This window comes from Acomys russatus, chromosome 23 (assembly GCF_903995435.1).
Source record: "Acomys russatus chromosome 23, mAcoRus1.1, whole genome shotgun sequence".
NCBI lineage: Eukaryota > Metazoa > Chordata > Mammalia > Rodentia > Muridae > Acomys > Acomys russatus.
The window spans coordinates 24,922,152-24,940,582 of record NC_067159.1 but is presented as its reverse complement, the minus strand read 5'-3'; the positions used below and the strand labels follow the sequence as shown (position 1 = coordinate 24,940,582).

At 41.1% G+C, this 18,431-nt stretch overlaps 2 protein-coding genes across 2 annotated transcripts; both read right to left on the bottom strand.

The window, feature by feature from the left end:
- Positions 1 to 1,855: 1,855 nt before the first annotated feature.
- On the bottom strand, positions 1,856 to 3,087 carry C23H4orf3 (chromosome 23 C4orf3 homolog). The gene is made up of 2 exons (XM_051165549.1): positions 2,844 to 3,087; positions 1,856 to 2,092 (listed from the first exon to the last, which is right to left on the bottom strand). Coding segments are annotated over exons 1-2 (201 nt in total). The 5' UTR covers positions 3,044 to 3,087; the 3' UTR covers positions 1,856 to 2,091.
- A 9,482-nt stretch (positions 3,088 to 12,569) lies between these two features.
- Positions 12,570 to 16,476, bottom strand: Fabp2 (fatty acid binding protein 2). The gene is made up of 4 exons (XM_051165709.1): positions 16,310 to 16,476; positions 14,739 to 14,911; positions 13,039 to 13,146; positions 12,570 to 12,722 (listed from the first exon to the last, which is right to left on the bottom strand). Exons 1-4 carry the CDS (start codon positions 16,374 to 16,376, stop codon positions 12,672 to 12,674), a joined length of 399 nt encoding a protein of 132 aa, XP_051021666.1. The 5' UTR covers positions 16,377 to 16,476; the 3' UTR covers positions 12,570 to 12,671.
- Between the last annotated feature and the right edge of the window lie 1,955 nt (positions 16,477 to 18,431).

Here is an 18,431-nt window from a genome sequence, read left to right as displayed (position 1 = left end):
TTCTTCTGAATCAAAAGTTAAGAGAAACTCAATTTTAAGCTAATATAGCTAGTCTTTTCTTTGCATTCATGAACTGTGGTCACCTTCCCCACATCACACAATTTATGGGAAACTTTTTTTTAATTAACGATAACATAATGTTAGCCCAGGATGTTCCTGAGATTTAAATCTCAAAGTCAGAACCGCAGCTCCTACAGAAACTGACAGCTGTTCTACAGAGGACAAGTCAATGATTTAGACTATGAACAGTAAATCTCTGGAACACCTACACAGCTTTTTGGGTTGAAAACAGCCATAAACAATATGTAATGGATGCACAGGGCTGTTTTTCAATAAAACTTTTATCAACATCAAATCTAGATTACATGTAATTTTCATGTGTCATGGAATTATTTTGTTTTCTAATCACTTTAAATTATTCTTTTAAAAAGAAAACCAGCTGGGCATAGTGGCCCACACTTTTAATCCTAGCACTTAAAAGGCAGACGGATCTGAGTTCAAGGCCAGCCTGGTCTGCAAAGCTCTGTACAGGGCCAGTGAGACCCTGTTTCAAAAACAAAAAGCAAAAGCAAAATCCATTCTTGATTAAGAAGCCTTATAAACAATATTTGGCCCAATGCCCAGGCTCTACATTGTCACAGGACAGGTCACCCTTGTCAACACTGACCTCCAAATATAGCTTGTGTTTATGGCCTGGTATTTGGAGCTCTTTACATCCTGTACCTTGAGGTTAATGTCTCCCTAAAAACTTAAGTCCTAAGCCAATTCAAGTGCAACTATCTGATACCACTTCACATTTAGGAACCAAGTGAGAATCTGCAAAGGAACTTACCAGATTACTCTTTTGCTGTCTTTGATGGGAACAAATTTGCGTCTTCCTTGACATCCCATTTAGATATTTCTAGTAACTTCCAAAGTGTAAGCATCATAGTTTACTAAAAATATTTTCTCAATTATCTATAGGAGATGCAACCTTCATGTTGTTCTTATGTGCCAATTACAGCTATCTTATAACTGTGGTAGAGCTCTTGAAAGAGCATATATACATACAGATATACAGAAATTATTTAGTGTGAGGGATTGCATTACATAATTGGGGCTCAGAAATATCATTATCTATCCACTGTAGGCTTGAAGCCTAAGAAAATTTGAGTTCTATCTAGTCCCAACTTGAGGGACAGAGAAGCAGGGAGGCTGGTCAGAGTCTGAGAACTCCGAGAACTGTAAGCGCTGATGTCCAGACAGATGCTCTGCCTGGAAACAACTGAAGGGCTGGAAACGTGGGCAACAAGCAACGGGAAAGTCACAAAAAAAAGCAGGAATAGAGACTAAGCATTTATTAGAGAAAATCAGTAAGTACACATCAGATCCCAGAGTGTGGTGACCTCAGTGTCACCCCAGGCCTGTGCTGTGATACGCCTGCTTCGGTTACATTTCACATAAAAATTATCTAGGAAAATGCAACAATATCCTGAGGACATATCCGTTAACAGTTTACCAAATACTGTGGCTTTACCCCACGCCTTAATATTGTAGGCAGTTCTCATAATGCTGAATAGCACAAAAAACAACAGTAACCAATTTCTAATTAGCAAAGTCTTAGGATGAAAAGGAACGGCTTCCAAAGAGCCTATAGCGGCTGCTTCGAGACTGTGACCTTTCTGAATAAATGCTACTTTGAACAACCCTAAACGATAAATATTTTTAAAACAACAATATTTAACAAAGTAAGCTTCACAAAGGTTTTTGTTTGTTTTGGTTTGGTTTGCTGATGTTCACTTCTGCATCCAAAATGATGCCTGGCTACTACCTCTTGGATGAGTAAAGTCCACATAAATTTACGTAAGTATTTAAGTTACAAGTTTTAATATTAAAATATATATTACATATATTGTATAACAACAATCATGTTAATTCAACCATTAAAAACAGGTTTGAAACACGGTACTACTTTAGGGAGGTCAGGGGCATAAGGAAAGGTTAGAGGTCTGGAACTCAGCTCCTGGAAGTCCTCTTTATTCAAGAAGTCTGGAGAGTCGTTTTCAGGAATCATTGCAGACGCCACATTCTTGACTCTCAGCAAACCAGTCGTCTGTAAAAACCAAACACTTGTTTTCCTTTCTGCTTATTTTGACATTTAATGAGAAACTGACTATCTACATTGCTGGTTGTTAGCCTATCCTCACATAATTTACACTGATAAGGAAAAAATGAAAAGGCCTAGATTAAGTCGTGAATTTTTCAGAGGTGAAAATAAGAACATTAAAAGTAAAGAAATAATAAATCGCGGTTCTTGGAATGTCTACCTCTACCAAATGGCTTAATAAAAGTTTTTATTAAAAAATTCTTATTTTCTCATTCTCCCCATTCAAGCCTTCCTTTGCCTTCTGATCTGCCACAATATCGAAAACACGCGAGCCCATGAGCCCAAGATACTCCATTCTTTGACAGATGTGGGGATAAGGACGTTTTAGAAGATAATTTAAGACTTATGACAAAGTTTGAACATACTAAATTCACACGGCCTACTTTTGGATAAACATTTTAAACACGTGCACAATACCAAAATCACTTTTAGACATAGTCACATTTAATCTGCCACGCCCTGCTATTTATTTATTATGGGTTCTAATTATTGATAAAAAGTTTCTAAAAGCTAACTTTAGTTCCATCGTGGTGGTACAGGAAAATGAGGGAAGCCAAGTTTCTTGACACCGGAGTGACAAGGGAGTCCATTTTCACTTCCTCCCAACTCTGTCATCTCGAGCTGTGCCCCCTCCCCGAGAAAACTAGAGCCGTCGCCAACCTTCTGAGGACCTCAACTCTGCGCACGAGATACTCACCAGGGCAAGAGGTACACGAAGACAAACAACACCAGGTCAAAAAGGAGGAAAAGCCAGACATCTAGCCAGTACGAGTGTTTAGGAAGCCCGTTAGTCCCGGGTTGAGCTAGCACATCTTGGTTCGGCTTACTCTCAGCTCTCCACGAGCCCCTCCGCTCCCGAGCACCGTCCGTAACAGACGCCTCCTGGTTCCCCACCATCTCCTCTCCTTTACTGCAATTCCGCGCACCTGAGAGCCACACTTCTGCTTCGGCGGAACTAGAAGCCTACTAAAGCTGACCGCTGCGGCGAACCATAGCCCCGCAACCAATTCCGGTAAGCCCCGCCTACCACCCACAGGCTCCGCCCTGCCTCCCCGGCAGTGCGCAGGCGCTCTGCCCCGCCTCGCCGGCCATGCGCAGGCGCCTTGCCCTTTCAGGAACTCGCGCGGGCCTTGTTTCGCTTCCCGCGGGAACGCGCAGACTCCCCAGGCGGGTGTGTCCTGCTCCCGCCTCCTGGACGTTCGCTGCCGCACGTAGCTTACCGTACCACACACCTTGCGTAAAGGGTTTTCCTGGTTTCTAGAAAGGAAATTGTCACGACGCGGGTAGGATCATCTCTCCGATACCTGTAGGACTTTTGACGTCTTCCTGTCCTTGTATTAGAAAGGCTTGCGTGGATGATTTTTTACACACGGGCTCCTGATCCTTCAAACCATTCCGATAAAGGTGGGCGTCATAATTACATCCATGAATTTTCAAAAGTACCAGAGAGGGGCAAGTGTGAGAATTACACAGGTATTTATTATGTATACAGTGCATCCTGCAGGCCAGAAGAGAGCACCAGATCTCATTATAAGATGGTTATGAGCCACCCTGTAGTTGTTGGGAATTGAATTCCGGGTCTTTGGAAGAGCAGCCAGTGCGCTTAACCTCTGAGCCATCTCTCCAGACAATGGGAGTATTTTTAATAAACCACTCAACTCTGTCAAAACATTATGTGGCTAATAGATAAAAGCCCGTTGAGGTCTATTAACTTAGCAGCCCACTAGCATCTACCAACCCAAAAGCTCAGATAGCATTTTGGACTTATTGAAAAGCTTCCTCCCCTTCATGGACCCTGTCTCTCCAACGTACCCACCAATGTATTTTGAACTTGCCTTGATTTATGACTTTCTTTGTTCTATGATTTAAAAAACAAACAAAAAAACCTTCATGAAACTGCTTCCACATTGGAGGGTAAGCTGAATCTGTTCCCAGGACACAGCCATTCCAAGTGACTCCAGAATCAGCTATCTCTTTTTTCTTTTAAGATGAAACCTGAAGAGAAAAAAAAAAAAAAGATGAAACCTGTAGTTTTTGCATAGACAATACAAAGTTTGGCTATTGCCCCATCAGGAATACTAATGGAAAATGACTGACTCCTACCACGACGTCTTTACATTTCAAGCATTCTTATCTATTGCTCTGCTATACTTAATTTTTAAAAACAAATCTAGACATATAAGTTGGTTCTGTTACTGAAGATGTAGTTGTGTAGTGTCCTCACATGCACTACCGTTAAATCTTTCTAAAGTCTAATGCCGGTATCATTTTACATATTTAGGAAATTGGACTAAAAGAATAAATTATCTAAGGTTACTAAAATAACCCTAAAGTGAAGTTCAGGTTCAATGTCTTAATGCTATTATTTGTACAACTGGCTAACTGGGCTTTAGTTCATGACTAAGTCATACAGACAAAAACAGCACACAGCTGCAAAGAAAAATACTATTATCTTTTGCCTTGTAGATTGTGAGGATGAGAGCCATTACCTGGGGATGAGTCAGATTGTGCTGTAGACAAGACTGTCAACTGTTAGTGAGTTAGAAGTTCCTTGAATTTAATTGATACTGGGTGTTTACAAAAGTTGAGAAAAATGAGTAAACTGCTGATTCTTCCAGAGGTAGACCATGCATCCACTGGCAAGGTAAGACCAGTTGTTTCTCATTATTGACATAGGCCTCAGAAACTTGAATTTATTAAAGTAGCCTGACATAAGGTGAAAAAAAATAAAAAAACTTGAAATCTTTCCAAGCATCCCAGGCGCTAAGTTGATTCCATGCCTATGGAGGTGTTGGTCTTCTTGGTCTGTGCAGGCAGGAAGGATATTCTTGTCACGCACCCCGGGTGCTGACTGAGCAACATCCATATGGAAGTATTGCTTCTCTCGGGATGGCGATTAATGCTGATAGAGAGAGCTGTTTATAGTAAACTCAGTTGAAAGATCCTGCACTTTCTTCAGACTTAGCTGTGCTTTTCTTGGTTACTCTTCATAATAGAAATGAAGCCAGAGTGCACTGAGGCAGGATTGTGCTATGCCTTTTGGTTAGACGCTTAATTTGAAAAGCAAAAAGTTAGGAATGGCAACATGGCTTAGCTATAAGGCGTTTGCTGCCAAGGTTGATGATCTGTATTCAATCGCCATGAATCTCATGGTGGAAGGAAAGAGCTGACTTCCACGTGTCCCCCATTGCATGGGAGTGGACGTGCTTGCACACATACATCGCCGTCGTCATCATAACGTGAAAACAGCACTGCACTGAAATCAAAGTATGTTGTCATAAATGAGTTCTGCATTTCCCAAGCCCCGTTGAACTTTAAGACCTGTAAATTCAAGGGAGAAATGTAGACCATATGTTAAATTGTTTCACTGCTGCTACCATCCAACACAGCTGTCTTCCTGATACAGCGTTATTAATCACCTCTCATCTTTATTTCATCTTTTCCTCCTTTTCAGATTTGGTACCTTTCTTAGTCACTTAGTCACTTAGACACCATGATCACAGCAACTCTTATAAAAGAAAGCATTTTTAGTTGGGGACTTGCTTACCATTTCAGAGGCTGATAGCCCTTTGTCATTATGGTGGGGAGCGTGGTCACATGCATAGCACCGGAACAGTAGCTGAGAGCAACTTCCTGTTGTGGGGCCAGGAAGGAGATCGTGCATATTCTGTTGCCAGCAGGGAAACAAAGCGCATGAGGGAAGAAGAAAATTCAGTTCAGCACAACTTGGTTAGCCCAGCTGTCGCAAACTTCTAGAGTCAGACACCAGGTAGTTTATTTTAGACATATTTAAGTACAGTACAATTTTGGAAGGAAAAGTTTTCTGGTAACAATTATCTTAATCACATGTGCATTAAGACATGATTACATGGAAACTCTTTTGCAAAGTACTGTTGAGGCCTGCTCTTTGAACCACAGCTTAAGCCATTTTGTATCCATCTTTGTTCCTAAGGTAAACTAAGTTCAAAGATTTTTAACTCTGCTTACTAGTATTTATTCATAGCTGACACTAACAAACCCTGCCAGAGGGTCAAGTTCACCTTATACTTTACTACAGTTCAGTATTGTCATAATTCATGCCCAGCTATCTCCACACTTGGCTACACTCTGGTTGCACTCTATGTTGTCTCTTCCCTTGGCTGTACTTGGGTGTACTCTGGAAGATGCTAACCACCACCTCCCTTACCTCACTTGGGACTAATCAGCTTAAAGGTTAGCTGATAATACTTTGTTCTATTAGCCAAAATGAACGTAAAATGTATTACTGACTCCCTTGTCTTCTACACTTTGTTTTCCTATAAAACGGGTCTATGCGAGCCAGACGTGGTGGTGCACACCTTTAATCCCAGCACTCGGGAGGCAAAGGCAGGCGGATCTCTGTGAGTTCGAGGCCAGCCTGGTCTACAGAGTGAGTCCAGGACAGCCAAGGCTACACAGAGAAACCCTGTCTCCAAAACAAACAAACAAAAAAAAACCAAACAAACCAAAAGAACAGCTCTATGCCACACTTCGGCTTATGAGTACACTGTGTCTCTGACCAGGGTCAATCTTGAGGTCAGCAGGCTATAAAGTACATGTGACATTTCCCTACAGGTGGCTCCTGATGACCCAGAAACAAAGCTATAGTCCTTAGGGAAAAAAAACAGGTTCAACTGGATTTCTCCCAGTAGAACCTGCTCAGCAAGCACCTGGAGAAGCGTTTCTGACTGATTCTGTCAAACAGTTGCTAACGAAGCTGGATAATACAAGGAAAGCATAGATACGTGTACATGCATGTTTAATAGCAGCTTTCTTCACAGCCATCCAGTGTCTAGCAATAGATGAATGGATAAACAAAATGTGTAACAATATTAATATACAGTGGAAATAATTAAGGCAACTTGATTACTTAAAAAGAGAAATACTTCATAATCTCACTTATGTAAAGTATCTAAATGAGGCACTTCACAGAAGGAGTAAGGATATTGATGAGGAATCCTGACAATGAGTATAGAATCACAGTTCTACAATCTGAAAATAGACTGAAGATTTGTTTCCTCATAGTGCAAGTATATTTAGGTACAACTGAAGTGTACACTTGAAAACAATATTTAAGCTGTGTATTGTGTACTTCTACCACACTAAAATAGGCATTATCCAGTCTCAGGTATAACTTATTTGTTTGTTTGTTTAATTTTATTAGGTATGTGTGCACATGTGTATGCGTACCATATGCTGATATGCCAAGGCACACACGTGGAGATCATTGGACAACTTCTATCAGGTGGTTCTCTCCTCCCTCCATGGGTTCCAGAACTTGAGCTCAGCCTGTGAGACTTGCATAGCTTTCAGCGCCCTTCCCTGTTGTTTTTGGCTTTACTAGCCAAGACTCTAAGGAGCCCCTGCACTCTCATCTTTATGTCTTAGTGGGATCCTTTAACATGTTAAAAAGTGAACTTTGGGGGTGCTGAAACAATTAGCGAGCGTGGAAAAGCTTGGGGTCTTGTGAGGTCAAGGACTGCAAGCCCTTCTAGTCCCATGCTCCAGCTTAGCACTCTAGACATGGTTATACACGTGAGAGCAGGAGGCTGAGGACACATGGCTGGGCCTCGGGGAGGTCATCTACATGTTTTAGGGGCCATCTGAAGAGGCTCAGATGTGGCTGCAAGGAACATCTGTGGCTGTTTCAGGAACTGCCTCTCTTTTACTATCTGAAAGAGCCAGCAGGCCCGAAGAGTTTAAATACTGTTGGGCTGGATTAATAAGGAGCTTGTAAACCTAGACCTAAGTACATAGAATGGAGTTGTGAGCATATAGAACACTGGGTTTCTGGGGAAATTTCATGTGAAAAAAAGAACAAAACATTATTTTATTTTATATTAGAAATAAACTGAGTTTGATGACTCATGCCCATAATACAAACAACTGCGGGGCTAAAGCAGGGGGATTGCTGTGGGCTTGAGGCAAACCTGGCTAGTGAATTCTAGGCCAGTGCAAGTCACAAAGTGAGATCTTGTCCTCACTGCCTTTAACAGCCCACAGATATAGAGTAGCCTTAGAATTCAAAAAAAAACAAAAAAACAAAAAACAAAAAACAAAAAAACAACCAGCACACGTACTCTGTCTTACACCCAGTGTGGATGAGCAGTCAGAGACGAGGGTGGCCTCACTTAAGTTGCAGCCCTACATCTCTGTTTTGAAGGTTGGAAAGATGTTTCTCAGTTTTGAAAGAAAAATAAGAGACAGACAATGACACTAACGATGGTCTCTAAATGAATTTACAGACAAGAGAGTAGGTTCCTGGCTTAACCATGAGCAGAGCTGTGAAATTGCTCCACTTTTTCTATGTGGTTTCCTAGGGAGTTGTCCTACAGTTTCCTTGTCATACAGTGACTCTTACTTGGGAACGAATGAAGGGTCCTCCCTAGAAGACTGAGATTCCTAGTTAGGTTTCTGTGGCTGTGATAAAGACCATCACCAAAAGCAGCTTGGGCAGGGAAGAGTTTATTTGGCTTACATATCCTGAGTCATGTAGTCCATTCAGGGAAACCCAGACAGGAACCTACAGGCAAGAACTGAAGGGGAAGCTGCCTAATGGCTTGGTTTCTTCACATTGCTTTCTTGTCATACCGAGAATCCCTGCCCAGGGTGGAGTTGCCTTCAGTGTGCTGGGCCTCCCCATAAAGCCATCTGTCAAGAAACTGCTTCCATAGACATGCACGGGGCTTGTGCATATTGTCACAACCGTGATATCATAATGCAGCTGCACAGTTGTGTCTGGAGAGCACTGTTCCCTTGTAGCCCTTCACTTACCCCCTCTTCGGCACTAATCCATGCGTGTTGGAAAGAGTGGATGCAGCATAGATGTTTCCCTTGGGGCTGAGCAGTCAGCAGGCCCTTATTAGCTCGACCTTGGCCAGTTTGTTAATCACTATCGACTGCAAACTTTTCCAATGAGGGTTGAGAGATGTATTTATCTGTGACTCCATGCCATGTGGGCAGTAGAGCTGTTTGTTTTGAGACAAGGGTAGAGAGGTGAAATGCTACCAAGTAGATGACATTGGAAAAAGAATCTAAAAGTAAGGAAGTGAGTTCTCTGGCTGCTCTGTCTAACATCGCTTAGAGGGTTATGGTACTAGGAGCTCAGGGTTTCGAGTCATGGCCTCCTGCCATTTTGAAATTATCCTAAAGCCACACTGCATGAGGTTCTCAGCTCTATAAAATATGGATAGTTCAACTGATACTGTCTATGCAGGGTGCGAGTTGTAGAGGTATGCAATAGAGCAAGTTCTATGAAGCAAACAAGTCTCTGCAGTTTTCTTTTGTAAAAATGTATTTTGTCTTATGGGAAAGCTCAGAAGAATTCCCAGCATGAAGAGGGAGGTGGACAAGATGTCTCCTCTCTAGGTGAGGAGCTATTTGGTAACTGATAGCTGGTGAAGGGGCTGAGTCAGTTTTCTTCAAGAACATTAGCACTGCTTGTCAGTCAAGCACACTCTAGTAGAAGGCCTCACATCCAAGAATATATGGATAGCACCAATTGGATTCTGTGTGTTCTTTTTTGATACTGTTTTTGGTTTTTTCAGATGAGGTTTCTCTGTGTAGCACGGGCCGTCCTGAAACTCACTCTGTAAACCAGGCTGGCCTTGAACTCAGAGATACACCTGCCTCTATTTCCCTGGGGTTAAAGGTGTGCACCACTACTACTCAGCTTGTTTTCACTTGGAAGAGAACACAAAGTTGGGTAGGTAGGGAAGAAAGGTTGGCTCTGGGTCTGTGTTGAATGTGGCCAAAAGTAATTGTGCAAAAATTTCAAAGAACTAATAAAAGAAAAAAAGAATTTTCAGGTCACACTTGGGAGAAAATAAAAAATCAGAGAAGTAAAAGCAATTTAGACACAATAGGACAAATGCATATATGGACTTACAGATTATGGCAGCATGTAGAAGACTTCCATAAGTTTAAGAGGGGCACCTGCCCTGAGAGGAAGAATAGACATGGGTCCCACCCATAACCAAAAGGACAATTTATACTCACTGGCAAAGGGAAAATCACTGAGTATATCAACCACACTCCAAGGCAGGCCTTATGCCTAGGAGTATTAGGCCAACATAAAATAAACTCTGTGTGTGTGTGTGTGTGTGTGTGTGTGTGTTTATTTTTGGTTTTGTTTTCACATCAAAAATATTTGTATTGATCTTTTGCTTGTTTTGATTTTGTGGTTTTGTAGTTTTGAGGGGACGAGAGGGTTTTTTGTTGTTGTTGTTGTTGTTTTGGGCTTTTTCATTTGGGTTGGAAAGTGAAGAGGATCTGGAGGAATTGGGAGAGGACAAAAACATAAAAATATATTGATTTTAAAAATTAAAACAATAAACAGGAAAAAATAAAAAAGAAGGGAAAGGCTATGCTTCAGAACACAAAGGACAGACACCTAACCTGGACTGGAGTGTGGAACTGTGCTCACTCTTTCTTTCCGCTGAAATAATTTGTTCAAGAGATGTGTCGTGTTTATGCAGAAAGGGAAGTTAGCCTTTGTTTTGAGTGTTGCTTGTATAGAATTTGGAGCCACATAAACATCCAGTGCCATTTTAAGCTTTAGAACATGGTATAAAAGATGCCTTTGCAGCAGACACAGAAACAGCAACGGAAAGAGTCCATGTCCTTGCCCAGTAGATGGCACTCCTACACTGTAACCAGGAAGTACCAACTAATGTAAAGACCATTGTCACAATGGAAGCACCCATCCTGTCTCCCTGTCCTCACAGAGCATCCTCCAGCTTCCATTCTGCACCATGCAACGACCTCACCTACACGTTGAGGTCTTCAGGTGCCCACGGATGTCCTGTTGGCCTTGTCTAGTTATTCTTTTGAAAATACGTGTTGTGCTCGTGAGCAGTCAGCTGGTAGGGATGGGACTGGTGCAGCATCCTCCAGGGAGCAGAGGAGATGACTCAGTGAGTAGAGTGCTTGCTGAAAATCATGGGGACCTCAGTTGTGGTTCCAAGCACCCACATAAAACTTGGACATGTAACTGTAACTCTAAAGCTGAGAGGGCAGTAAGTACAGGAAGATCCCCAGTGTTTTCTGACTCACCAGTCACTGACTGGTGAGCTTCAGGTTAGTTAGAGAACCTGTCCCTCAAAATATGATGAAGAACAATAGAGAAAGATTTAGCTTCTGTCCTCCATACATACGCAGTTCCGCGTATGCACAAATACTCTTATACAGTACATACATAAACATGTACACACTCACACATTACACACATAAACATGTACACACACTAAATAAAGGAAGAAAAGGAAAATACAAAGGTTCTTCATTATTGAGAATCTTAAAAAGTAACAACAAGGCATTGAAACAAATATAGTGCCTTCTGGCCAAAACAGGTTGAGAGGCCATGAAATCAGCCATATTTAACAACGTAAGTGATGTTTCTCTCTCCCCACTTCCTGCTCTCTATCATCCCAACACTCTTTTCCCCATGGCTCAGTCCCAAATGACTGCCTAAGAAAGGGAGAGTTGCTGGGCATGGTGGCACACTCCTTTAATCCCAGCACTGGGGAGGCAGAAAAAAGAAAGGGAGAGTTACTGTTACTCAGACACCATAACATATACTATATGGCATGATATAATATGTACTATTTTATGAAAGGAGTTTAGATTTCCAGTCTAAGTACCTCATTTTAAAGATGCGTGAACTGCATTCCAAAGAGACGAAGTGGCTTTCTCAAGTTCATACTAGTTTTGCCTAAGGCTGGACCAGAACAGAGAGTTTGTGTCTTCCATGTTGAGGCTCACTCACACATAGGCCCACAGAGAGACAATTTTAATATTTTCCATCTACTCAAAGGAAATTTTCAATCTACATTTTGGTTCATTTTCTTTACAAGAGAAGGAGACATGATTCTATAATTCTATAATATACATGGAAGACCATCTATATATGATGCTTTATGTGGATGCATCTATTCAGAAATATTCATAAAAATCACAGCTCACTGCACACACACAGAGACATGCATGCATGCACTTAAAAAAAGCCACCAATGTATATGCCACATAGCTTTTTTTTTTTTTTTTTAAGGAAATAATCTGGAAGGTGGTGGCTCATGCCTTTACTCCTTGTACACAGGAGACACTGACCGGCAGATCTCTGTGAGTTTGAGGCCAGCCTGGTCTACAGAAGTTCCAGGACAGTCAGGACTACACAGAGAATCTCTCTTTCTCTCTCTCTCTTTCTCTCTCTCTCTCTCTCTCTCTCTCTCTCTCTCTCTCTCTCACACACACACACACACACACACACACACACAAACCAACAACAACTACAATCTGAGAAGAATATTATTTATTTTCTTTTAAAATACCAGTTAAGAAGTATAAAACAAATGAAGTCCTAATTAGCTTTTACTTTTTTCACTTTGACAAGATTGGAACTAAACCAGTTCTCATAAAATGATGAATGAGTCTGGCACTAGCACGACAGAGAAAGAAACCTGACATTAGTTTAGCTCTTCAGTGTTGCTCTGGGCTCCAAGAAGTTTGCTTATTCCTTCTTAAAGAACCGCTTTGCTTCAACTCCTTCATATGTGTAGGTCTGAAAGATGTTAACAAATACAAAAAAGTGTCAGTAAGATGAAATTGCATAAGATAAAAAATGCTAGGGCATTTTCTTATACCTGATAGCAGTATTTTATGAAGATATAGGATAGAACTGGAAAATTACATTTGGAGTTGTAGGCATGTATGGGTTTTGTTAAAATCAGAATTGAAAAATAAATAAATGGGAATTGATGTAGGTATATTTGTAAATTGTCATATATATGTACAAATATGTATATCAAGAACAAAATTCTTGTTCATAATCATATTTAATCTCTGGAATGCAGTTATTAATCATTCTTACAACTTACTTGAATTAGTTCACTCCCAGAAACCTCTCGGACAGCAAGCAGCTCCTTTCCGTTGTCTACACGTGTAAATTTTCCAACAAGTTTATTTCCCTCCATGCTCCAGGTGCCCTGCGTCACAATAATAAGTCAGCATTTGTTACAGTCTTACATGTATCTCACATGATTTCAAGATTTACCGCCCTACAGATCACTCACAGTGACCCTACCAACAGTATGAAGCAATCTGTTACCTCCATTTACATCTGTGGAACTGAACTGACAGAGCAATTCCTCAAAAGTCAGAGAGAGCTGGGCTTGAACTATGGGACTCAGTGCTGTGCTGGCCACTGTTAGCACCACTCCACGGATAACTGCTATGTGCTGAATTGTAATGCAGATGAGTAGTGGTTATCATTAGGGGTAAAATACTCAACAGGTATGCTGTCATTGCAGGGCTGAAGAGATGGCTCATCTGGTGACAGAGCTTGCTACACTAGCATGAGGACCTGAAGGCAAGCTGCTAGAAGCCTCATAAAAGGCCAGATGTGGTCACATGTGCCTGACACCAATGCAGCAGGGAACAGAGAGAGGAGGAGCAGTGCGGCTTTATGGCCGCCAGCCTACTGCAGGTTCAGTGATATGCACTGTCTCAAGGGAATAAGATATGGAGCAGGGCACCTGGTGACCTCTTCTGGCTTCTCCCTGTGCAGGTGGCCATGTGCACACAAGCACATGCACACGCACATATCACTACAAATATATGTGACTAGAAAAACTCAAAGGCTAAAAAGCTTTTTTAAACAATTAGTTTAAAAAGAATTCTCAATTTAAAAAAACAAACAAACCTTATACATTGAAAGAGACACTCTTAACACCCTAAGATGCATTAGACTTTCACTTTTATCTACTCGCCCAATCATTAATGTTTTTATTCAGCGTTTTTTTTTTTGAGATGAGATCTCATGTTTCCCAAGCTGGCCTCAAAATTAGTCTGTATCTGAAGATAAGCTTGACTTTATGATCCTCCTACTCCAGGTCCCTAGTCCTGGGACTACAGGCCTGTGTGACCATGACCCAGTTTTCATACAGTGCTAGAAACGCAACCCAGGGTTTTGTGCTTGCTGCGATCTCCTTATTCAGTTACATTTCCCAACTTTATTCTTTGTATTAGCTTCTTTTTTTGTTTGTTTTTGTTTTTGGAGACAGGGTTTCTCTGTGTAGTCTTGGCTGTCCTGGAATCGCTTTGTAGACTAGACTGGCCTTGAACTCACAGCGATCCGCCTGCCTCTACCTCCCGAGTGCTGGGGTTAAAGGCGTGCGCCACCACACCCAGCCCCAACTTTATTCTTCAAGTAAACTTATAAAGCAGTTATTACGTTTGACTGTCATAAACTCTAAAAGCTTGTGGTCTCTCAGCATGTAGAGCTGAAGATACAGAACTTTACATTTCCTTGTGGTCATCCCTACACCCAGTCAATCTAAGAGGATTATTCTAAGTCTTACTGTTCAGTATAGCTCATTTACAGATGCATTTCATAATAAAATATTATATGAAAACATTTTGCCAATGTGTGTAATATAAGATATGAACAGACTTTGTTGGCCTCTTCAATAAGTGAAGAAGGTTTGCGCTAGTTGCACCACTCCATGAGATAAACCACTTTGTATTGCTTTTTTTAAAAACTCAAGAATGCATTGCTTATTTTAAAAAAATGTCTTACACTGAGTTCGGTTCCATCTGCTAGACTATAGGAAAAGTTGACATCTAGTTCAAACACAATGTCAATCTTTCGAAAGTTGCTTGATTCATGGACTGTGAATTTATTTCCATCCTGCGTAATGGTCAGTTTCAAACCGTCATGCGCTGCAAGCTTCCTCTTCATCACATTGATGCCTGCAAAGGGAGAGAGATTGGAGGGAACATCACAATGACACAGAAAGGCTTCTCCTTCCAAGCTCTGCTTTGGTTGGCTCATCTTAGTTTGTTTGTATGCGCAACAACCCTGAGATGCGTCTAGAGAAAAAGGGAGCTGCTCTGGAATATTCAGAAAACTGGTTCAAACTGCTTTTCCAAAATTAAGAAAATGTAAATGAAGCCACAAAGTATAGCCCCAGAGGCCTGGGTAATTTTAACAAGATTAACAAATGTTTTTACCTCAATATTCAGTCAAATTTCAGCAATGTCAAAAGAACTATTAAAAGGCATAGTCATGTAGTAAAGAAACACCAGCTCAGTTCTAGATATTTATTCATTTCTCACACTACTTGGCTTTCAAATTTGCATTTATTCATTTTGTCTTCGTACATAGCACAGGCAGGTCCAAACTCGTTGCATAGCCCAGGCTAGTCTGTACCTCACAACCCTAGCATTTCACTTATCACCCTGTGTTAAGATCATAGGCATATACCACCATGGTTTGCTTTCTTCATAATTACATTTACTTTTTCTGGCATTTCTGATTGGCTTAAGCCAGAAAAAAAAATCAAAATGTTATGATTAAATGCATTATAATATGAGTGTACAAATTTCATAAACTCAGATTTGGGATCACTAAAGTATATAGGAATTCATAAACTATAAAGTATAATTTATGTAGGCATTATTTTTGAGAAATGACATATTTTTGCCCAGTAGGCTTCCGGAATACTAGTAGACATTGATAATAAAGTTAAATGACACCTCCACAAAGAGCACACAGTGTTTATGGTTATTCCTAAAGTTAGATAAATCAGAGAGAAAATTACGTATAATCTGTTCAAACTGAGTTGTTTTTTTTTTTTTTTTTGCTTTTTTAAAAAATATATTTTATTAATTTATCCATATTACATCTCAATTGTTATCCCATCCCTTGTATCCTCCCATTCCTCCCTCCCTCCCATTTTCCCCTTACTCCCATCCCCTATGACTGTGACTGAGGGGGACCTCCTCCCCCTGTCTATGTCAAGCTGAGTTTTGATAAAATTCTTTTCATGCTTTTTTATCCCCTATAGGCCAGTTTTGTTGTTTTGTTTTGTTTTAACCTCTGGAAATATCATAACTTACTACAATTTTCTCTCTTTACATGAACACAAACATGTCAGTTTTCAATCACTCAGGTGCAGTTACCAGGCAAGGGAGGAAAGCACAGGTCACTTGCTCTTTGGCATGTTTCAGAGAACAGCGCTTGCCCCAGGAAGACTAGGTATCTTCCTAAAGCAGGAAGTGCAAATATGGGTTTCCTGGCTCTGAGCAACTTCACCTGGAGCCTTAGCACACCAGGAGGAAACAAAAGCGAAGGGAGACGGGCCTTACCCATTTTCTCCATGAACTTGTCATAGTTTTCACTCCGGTCTACTTTCCAAGTGCCGTCAAATGCCATGTTCTCAGCTGTGTATGCCTCTAGGAAAGCAGAGATTCAGTCCTGTCTGTGAGAGAGGATTTATTCTATTTCTTATCTTCAGACCAATTCATACTGTGATGTGGAAGTTCAAAGTTCAAGAGATAACGTAACTGCTTCACATGCCAGGACCCTTTAGTTTCTTTTTCCATGCTTCTTTGAATCTACATCTGAGATTCAGACCTACCCTGTCTTCCACTACAACAGGTGGACATGTTTACTTCAAGAACTAGGGCCTGGAGTGATGGCTCCAACCTTTAATCCCAGCACTTGGGAGGCAGAGACAGGAAGATGTGTTTGAATTCTAGCCTGGTCTATATTGGGACTTCCACTCCAGTCAAAAAAACAAACAACGAGCCGGGCGTGGTGGCGCACGCCTTTAATCCCAGCACTCGGGAGGCAGAGGCAGGCGGATCGCTGTGAGTTCAAGGCCAGCCTGGTCTACAAGTGATTCCAGGATGGCCAAGGCTACACAGAGAAACCCTGTCTCGAAAAACCAAAACCAAAACAAAACAAAACAAAACAAAAAAACAACGAAAATGAGTTAGGCAAAAGAACAAAAACAAAACAAACAAAAAACCTAAACAAACAAACTACTAACTAAAAAAACAAAAACAAAACCCCTCAAGATAGTTTTCTATTTACAAATTCAAAGTGCACACTATGTTGCAGCTAATATAATTTGTAACACAAAAATCAAATAACTGGGACATGAGACTTAATACCACAAGCCTGTCACAGTAGCAGTTGCCTTACAAAACTATGCAAAAATGCCCTCACAGAAAAGTTAACGTTTGAGTGATTATTGGAACTGAAAATTTATTTTTCTCTGTTCCTGAGATTATTTTATTGAGATGAAATTAACCTAAAATTCAATATATTAACTGTTAGCCCAAACATCACTGTTACCTATTCTGGAACAGAATCATTATCCTTAAAAGAAACTGCACACAAGTTGAGCAGTGAGTTTTTATTGCCCCCTGTTTAGACCATTAAGTTCTCAGTCACTTTCTACCTCTGTAGACATTTCATACAAGTAGGATTACATAATAGGCACTCGTTATGTTTGAATCCTTTCAGTTTCAATGTGTTTTCAGTGTTTGTATATTGGCTTATTATTCTTAAATATTTTATTTTGCTCTAAGGTAAGTTATGCAGCTTAAGGAATTCAGGGTGACATTTCAATCCAGTTTCCTTTCCTCCCTCCTCCTATGCCAACCGCCAATAACACACGCAGGTTTGTGTTTGCTGAAATTGTTTTCTAATGTGTACTTTTGCAATGTATTTAGGGTGAGCACATGCCTGGGTAAATATCCCTGGTCCCTGACACACTGTCTGACATCCTGAAAATCATAGCTTTTTTTTAATGAAGAGGGATATGACACTAAGCAAGGTCTCAAGAGGTAGAAATGTGGCTGTGTCACACAAAACTTTCAGGGCCAGTGTTTAACTTCTGCCATGTGAAGAGAGAACAAAGGTCAAATGTTATGTATGCTATTACATATTTTCCCACTTTCTGTTATTAGTCAGAAACTATAGCCTAGAGGGGCAGGAGGAGGCAAGAGAGAACAGCCAGGATCCACATCTGTTCTCAGGGGTGGACAAAATAGAACAGCTAGGATTCACACCTGTCGGAGGCGGGGTAGAGACAAGAGAGAACAGCCAGGATCCACATCTGTTCTCGGGGGTGGACAAAATAGAACAGCTAGGATCCACACCTGTCGGAGGCAGGGTAGACGAGAGAACAGCCAGGATCTACATCTGTGGGTGGAGGCGACAAGAGAGAAGAGCCAGGATCCATATCTGTGGGGAAGGGGCACAAGAGAGAATAGCGAGGGTGCACATCTCTCTGTGTCCTGCTTATGGAGGCCTGTACTCAAAGAGGGAAAAACTTGTGGGAAAGAATAAGCCTTGTCACAGGTGGGAGCAGTCTTGGCGGGCTTTACCCTTGGGGCACCCCATGAATACCTTGTGACAGACTGAGTGGAGCCATCCTGGGTCTGGAATTCAGGAAGCAGACCTGGGAACCCCACCTGG

What these genes read in the sequence shown, in the direction of transcription:
- C23H4orf3 (XM_051165549.1), bottom strand. Translation starts at nt 3,043, where the DNA reads ATGGTGGGGAACCAGGAGGCGTCTGTTACGGACGGTGCTCGGGAGCGG.
- Fabp2 (XM_051165709.1), bottom strand. Translation starts at nt 16,376, where the DNA reads ATGGCATTTGACGGCACTTGGAAAGTAGACCGGAGTGAAAACTATGAC. An exon ending in CAGATGGAACCGAACTCAGT is followed by an intron (nt 13,147 to 14,738) that starts GTAAGACATTTT and finishes ATTGTGACGCAG; the next exon opens with GGCACCTGGAGCATGGAGGG. An exon ending in CTGGGAGTGAACTAATTCAA is followed by an intron (nt 12,723 to 13,038) that starts GTAAGTTGTAAG and finishes AACATCTTTCAG; the next exon opens with ACCTACACATATGAAGGAGT.